Genomic DNA, 6,515 nt, shown 5'->3' with positions numbered 1-6,515 from the left:
GCCACTGAACTCAGGAAATTTAATCAAAGCAGTGAGAACCAAACATGTTATGTGTGTCAGGGAGGTGGCCCCCACCGTGCTGCTGCACCATGCTGTTACCGCCATCGAGGGCAAAGTTCCTGGGAGAGCCAGAGGAAACAGTGCTTCCTTCCCAGTAAGCTTCCAACAATCCAACAGCTCATTGGTGCTGAGGAGCTGGACAGGAGGGGCACAAAAACCTCCAAAAAACCTCCAGCCTCAGGAAAGGTAGTGAGGGATGGGCAGCAAGAGAGGTCACAGAGAGCAGCCTCCCTCCCAACCCAGTGATGTGTCCCTCACAGAGTAAGGTGGGGACAGCGGATATCCTGGGACAAGGCACAGCCAGTGAGGCAGAGCAGCTCACAGGGTGGTTTAGCATTCCCTGTCACACCCATCCGGTGTGGGGACATTTGTGAACATAGCCTGGCCACCACAGCAGCTGCAATCTGCTTCCAGTGCTGGACATAGGTCCTTACTGGTCCAAACTGGAAGTCAGGGCATAGATAACCAACAGCAGTTGGAGTTGGGGAACATGTGGATTTACACTCCTACATACACACACACACGGCTGTTTCCATTCCTGGGACCACCCTAGTTTCGGTGGCCCTCATCTTGTGTGATACATCCCATGCCCAGCAGCCAAATTTTGGCAACAAACATTTGGCTGAATTGCAGGGCCAAAAATCACAATTATTTCCCATTACATCCTCTGTCACCCTCCAGGCAGCTATGCTGACACAAAAGTTGCCCTGTCCCAGGGCACTGGGGCCAAAGAAACACCCTTACAGCAACACCAACACTCTTTAAAGTTTTTTATTTCTGCTTTAAAATCAAAATTAGTCATTCTCTGTAATTACATTATATATAGATTTATAGAGACATTATAGAAAAGAATTTTTTGCTTTTGTTTTTCTGCAAAAATCTGTAAATAAAAAATAAAACAAAACAAAACAAACAAAAAAAAAAGGTGGCAGCTTCTGTCCATTCGTCTGTCCGTCCCTCTATCGCTCCTCCTGCCCCTGCCCTCCACAGCACTTCCCAACAGGCCAGGAAAGGCTCTGGGCTGAGGCCACATCTCACTACATTCCCTACAGCCACAAGCCAGGGAGGGACAGGAGCACGTGGAGCTGGAAAGAAGAAACGCCAGCAGAATATATTAATATCTCATATTTCATTTTATTTTAAGTCCTGGGGACTCCAGGTGGCAGAGGGCAGCAGTCCCCATGGCCCTGGCAGCTCCTGGAAAGAAACAGCGAGGTTTCCAAAGTGCAGGTCCTTCCGGGACAGGGCGCATGCCCTCGAGCAAGAGGAAGGCAAGAGGAGGCAGAGAAATTCGGTGCCTCTCCCCGCCACCCCGGTCCTGGCAGCTGTAGTGGACGAGGGGGGCAGGAAGGGTGGGCTCCCTGGGTACTTTAAATAGCGATCAGAGGGTGGGATGTGCAGCGAGCCCCCTGCCCAGTGGCGCAGAGGTGGCCCCCGTGGGGCCGGTGGCGGGGACAGGGAAGCGGTGCTCCGTAAGGCAGTGTGCGGCCGTGGCGAGCTGCCGGCAGGCGGGGTAATACTGTGGTGTGCTGCCGAGAGCGGGAGCTGCCGGGTCCCCAGCCCGTGCAAGCCCGGGTGGCCCAGCAGTGCCTTTGCCCTCAGGGATGGCAGGTGGGTGTGCGTGGGTCTCAGAAAGCTGTACTGGCCATGCTGGCTGGTGCAAAGATGCGCGGGAGGCTATCCAGGGTCTCCTCCAGTCGCCGGTGAGCTGATTTACCGTCCTCCCCTGCAAGTACACGCCACAGTCAGTGATACAAACTGCACAAGTTCTGCCCCCTGCCCATCCCTGGCCTGTCCAGAGAAACATGCCTAACACCTGGTAGAGCTGAGCCTGCGTGCTATGGCCACAGCATGGAAACCTCTCTTATTCTCTATAGTGTACCCAGGGCATGTCCCAGCTGGGATCTGGATGAAAAACTCCCCAGAGCTCCTGATTCAGAGGCTGCAAATCCTGTTCTCAGCTGCCCACGCGGGGCAGGGATAACCCGTGTTTGGGCTGCAGGAGTGTTGGCTTGTGGAGAGCCCCACTTGGGGCCAAGGTACCAGTGCTCAGGGCTGTGCCAGCTCCGATGGCTCCAACAGCTGTGCACATCTGCATGCACTGGCATGGGGGTGGCAAGGGCTCCCCCAGAACCCCCAGGCACACACAGGGATGCACACATCCATGCTACAGGCTCAGTCTGAGCTCTTTGCCTGCAAATCTGCCCGCAGCGGCCATCCCCAGCAAGAGATGGTGACATGGACAATCTGCTGGGACATAAGACACAAGGCATCTACATGTGTCAGGGTGCCAGTGGGATGTGCACTATCAACAACCAAGACACACAGACTCCAAAACGTGACATGGCTGACAGGCTCTATGACAGAGACATTCGTGAGCAAAGCGGCCGGAGCAGGGACAAGGGGTACGAGGACAGCTCACGTGTCCCAACCTGTGCAGCAGCTGCCGCGATCTGGAGGCCTAGAAACACACTCAGATGGTTCTCTCAGGGCCATCTAGCAAATAATAAATAACAACCAGGCTTAGTGCTGTGACTACAGGATGCCTGGCCTTCGCTGCCAGCTTGCTCTTGCCTGGCAGAGCTCAGGGCATGGTGAACCAGAGTGCGTGGGGTAGCCATGGAGCCCCATCTCCCGTGGGCACTGCTGGCACCAGGAGATGCCACTTGGGATGCTGTGGGTGGGGAGCAAGCAGAGAAGCAGCAGGACACTCACCACACAGCATCAGGCTCTGCTTGGCTGCCTCCCGCACAGGCTCTTTGTCGGTTTGGCACAGGTAAACCAGCTGCTCGATGCTCTCCTTGGCCTGCAGAAGGGACAAGGAGATGAGTTTTGGCTATCAGGGCTGGAGCAGGAACACAGTCAGATGGGGAAGGTAGCACAAGGCACTGCAGCCCCATGGTGCAGAAAAGCCCCTCATCCACTTTCTTTTCCTCCTCATTTTCTTTCTTTCTTTCTCTGCCCCTGCCTGCTGCTACAGCACATTTGGGGCATCCACAGCTCTTCTCTCCCAGGAGCAGGAGGCTGTGCAGGTGTGTCCAGAGTCACTGGCCACATTGGTTTCCTCTTCACCTGGAACATGCAGCCCTGCTGCCTCCTCCCCACATCCCTCACCTTCAAGCAGCCCAGCGCCGCACACCCTGCCACACGTGTCTGCACCTCCTCATCCTCCAGCTGCTCCAGGAAGCACACGAGGGCCTGGGGGAGATGGGGGAGTCAGTGCCACCATCTGCAGCAGAGCAGGGGCAGCACCCCAGGGGCTGTGACACCAGCCCACATCATCCCTGGCTTGCCCAGCACGTACCCGTTGGCGGAAGCGGGGGTTTTCTGCCAGGCTGCGGAGCTGGGCTGACACGGCGCTCACCACCTTGCTGTTGCCCTCCACGAGGAGCAGGCTCAGCGCCTTCAGTCCCTCCTTCTTCAGGCGGCCCTCGGGCATGCGCTTCAGGGCACGCAGCACCACATCCTGGTCATCTGAGTTGAGGTTCTGTGCCAGCAGCGCTGTGGGAAGCCATCCAAGGTGTGGGGAGTCACATGGCACTGCCCCCACACCCCTGCCACCCATCCCTGGGCACCTTGGACCCATGCTGGGCAGAAGGGGCCCCACACAAGGTGCCAATGCATGGAATTGCTCCACAAGACACTGGGGACCTACAGCAAGGATATGGGAAGGCATCATGGGACTGGGCTGCACTCTGATCAGACGGACTTGCCCACCCCAAGGATGGCTGAGGCTCTGGGTGATGTCTCAGAATAGTCATGGCACTGCTGCAGGGTGATCAATCACTATGGTAATTCTCTGGCACCCCATCCCAGGACTTAAGGAGGGTGGGAGGACACCCACCTTCCTCTGCCAGCTCCATCATGTAGGTATCAAGCACCAGGGCACCAAGTGACTCAAAGTGGCTCCAGTACTGGAAGATGGTGACCTGCTCGCTCTGGGCGCTGCCAGGCCGCCGTGGCAGGCGCCGATTCAGCACGTCCTCCACCAGTTTCACACACACTGTGGGAAAGAATCAGGATCACGGTCTGCAGCAGCCATGGTGACCCCTCTGTGGAGTTCCTGGCTCCCATACCCTCCCACTCATAGTTACTAAGTGAGGGTAGCAACTCCCTGAGTACCCCTGGGAACCCACTCACCAGCATCAGCCAAACCAGAGTGCTGCTCGCTGATGGGAGCTGCATACTGGGCACTGAGCACCTGCAGGAACCGCTCCACGGGGCAGGTGTAGACGTTGGGCGCTTCCACACAGAGGTCCCAAAGGGGCAGCACGCCCTCCTTCCGTGTCGAGAACTGCACCACTGTGGGGACAGGCATTGTCAGATATCCCCAAGGCCATGGCAGCAGGTGGGTGACTCCTGCCCTCTGTCTGGCATGGTCTCTCGATGCCCAGCAATGCCCACGAGGGGACACAGGCTTCACACAGCCTCCAGGCTGGCACAGAGGGCACCCTCAGCTGTGTTTCTTTACCATCAGCGGCCGAGCTGGCTGCTCCTGCGCGCTCCTCCATCAGCTGGCACACGATCTCCAGCACCTGCGACTCCCGCAGCAGCCTGTCCAGGGCATACATCTCCTGGCACCGCAGGGGCCCGAAGGTGCCCAGTTTCTGCAAGACACAGACAAATCAGGGACTTAAGGGATGGAGCTCACTACCCACATCACAGCCTCCAGGCTGCAGCAAGACCCCCTTCAAGGGGATACATGCAGCCCACCCCATGGTGTCTCCTGCTGCCATATCCCACCCTGGTCCTCACCAGCAGCAGGCGGTTGCAGTTGTTGAGGTGAAGCACCAGAGCCTTATCCAGGAACTCATTGCCAGTGCTCATGGGGTCAGTGCTGGCCTCAGAACCACTGCACATTCCAGTGTCATCTGCCCCCATCTCGCTAGCGCTGGGGGCCCTGGTGCTGCGCAGGGGTCTGCCAGCCCTCCTGCAAGCCAGGGAGAGATCAAGGTGGTGGATCAGCACAGGACACCTGGACCTGGCCCTTACCCACCCACAGGGCAGAGGATAAGTCCCAGGGGCACAGGGACTGTCTCCAGCCCATCCCTTATGGAGAGCTGCAGGGTGACACTGTGCCACCAGAAGGACGATGTACTGCTGGTTCTTGACCAGGACCTTCCCTAAGCTGTGATGAACAGGTCTAAATATGCTTGGACACCCTTGAACATCCCCCACTCCAACTGCCCCAAGGCCATCTCCTGCCCTATGCCCCATGCCACGAGCCCCACTGTGCACCTCTCATCTTGGAGAGGATCCTCCTCAGAGCCCTCTGAGTCCTCCATGTCAGAGGTGTTGAGGAAGCTGAAGCTCTCCAGTGCGTGCTCCACTGTCAGGCTGATGCTGGAGGCCCGGCTGAGGAAGACACCTTGCTTCTGCTGTGGAGGAAGGCATGGTGGAGTTGAATCCTGGCTCACCAGCCAAGACAGCCCTGCCATCCACATTACCAGGCTGTGCCATCAGGGATGGCCCCATCCCCTCCGCCCCTGGGCACTGCCAGCAGGAATGGTCTTGTCTCCATTGGCTCTGAGCACTGCCACCACGGTACCCTGTCCCCATCATCCCCAGGCACTGCCAGCCAGGATGACCCTGTCACCCTCACCCCATGACACAGCTGGGAGCCCCTCACCAGCAGCATCTCCTCCAGACGTTTGAGCTCCCGTTCGAGGGGCTGCAGCTCTGGGAACTGTCCTCGATAGTCATCCAGAGCTGAGCCCAGGAGGCCAATTGCCTCCTCCAGACCTGAATCCACCATCTTCCCCCGTGGCACCTCGGGGATGCTGGTGGGCAGTGGTGGGGCTGGGATGGGCCTCTCTTCTGCAGAGGCTTGTGCCAGTGCTGTGGGGATCCTGGTGCCACAGTCACTCTGTGCTGGCACCTGGCTCTGCACTGGCTCTGCACTGCCAGCCTCCTCTTCGCAGGAGGTGGCCCACGCCACAGAGGCACGAGGCTTGGCATCAGTGGCCCTGTCCTGCCCTGCCACAGCAGCTGCCACCGCAGCAGCAGGGAGAGGATGTGCATCTTGCTCGCCCATCCCTGTGTCCTCCATGCTGGGCGCAGGCTCCCAAGAGCTCTCCACAGTCTTGACCTCCATTGTGGCATCCACACTGGCCTCGCTGATGTGGCTCAGAGTCCGGGAGTAGGGCACGTGCCCGTTGGCCACTGTCTCCTTCTTACGGCTGCTTGTCTCCTCCGGCTGGCTCCTGGCAGTGGGGACGCTGCTGCCACTGGCCCCAAGCATGGCGTCAGCCTCCTCTGGCTGCTGGGAGAAGGAGATCTCGATGGCGGGGGCAGAGGCCTGCACCTCAGGCTGCACGATGGGCTTGTGTGTGGCATGGCGGGCACTGCTGGACAGCTGGGGGCTGGAGGAGTCGTCTGAGGACTCAGAGGAGATGGACCAGGCTGTGCCATTCTCCAGCTCCTCTTGGCGTCGCAGCATGTTCTGGAGAGGGAGA

At 58.5% G+C, this 6,515-nt stretch overlaps 1 protein-coding gene across 9 annotated transcripts in view; it reads right to left on the bottom strand.

The window, feature by feature from the left end:
* Positions 1 to 834: 834 nt before the first annotated feature.
* Positions 835 to 6,515, bottom strand: part of RIPOR1 (RHO family interacting cell polarization regulator 1) — a 31,580-nt gene continuing 25,899 nt past the window's right edge. For 8 of the 9 annotated variants that reach the window (XM_014255554.2, XM_088062254.1, XM_014255551.2 and 5 more), the window contains 10 exons: positions 5,690 to 6,502; positions 5,299 to 5,438; positions 4,816 to 4,990; positions 4,532 to 4,667; positions 4,201 to 4,362; positions 3,905 to 4,063; positions 3,365 to 3,561; positions 3,175 to 3,258; positions 2,776 to 2,866; positions 835 to 1,786 (listed from right to left, as the gene is read on the bottom strand). In XM_014255554.2, the coding sequence (XP_014111029.2) occupies positions 1,689 to 1,786; positions 2,776 to 2,866; positions 3,175 to 3,258; positions 3,365 to 3,561; positions 3,905 to 4,063; positions 4,201 to 4,362; positions 4,532 to 4,667; positions 4,816 to 4,990; positions 5,299 to 5,438; positions 5,690 to 6,502 (2,055 nt within the window). In that variant the 3' untranslated portion in view covers positions 835 to 1,688. Of the gene's footprint in view, positions 1,787 to 2,492; positions 2,557 to 2,775; positions 2,867 to 3,174; positions 3,259 to 3,364; positions 3,562 to 3,904; positions 4,064 to 4,200; positions 4,363 to 4,531; positions 4,668 to 4,815; positions 4,991 to 5,298; positions 5,439 to 5,689; positions 6,503 to 6,515 lie in introns of all 9 variants that reach the window. The other variant, XM_088062251.1, reaches the window with a different exon arrangement.

The sequence above is a fragment of the Pseudopodoces humilis genome, chromosome 14 (assembly GCF_049639895.1).
Source record: "Pseudopodoces humilis isolate 2021_Gansu_Grassland_sample_001 chromosome 14, ASM4963989v1, whole genome shotgun sequence".
Taxonomy (NCBI): Eukaryota; Metazoa; Chordata; class Aves; order Passeriformes; family Paridae; genus Pseudopodoces; species Pseudopodoces humilis.
Note: the sequence above shows the minus strand (reverse complement) of the source record. Positions and strands in the feature narration are given on the sequence as shown.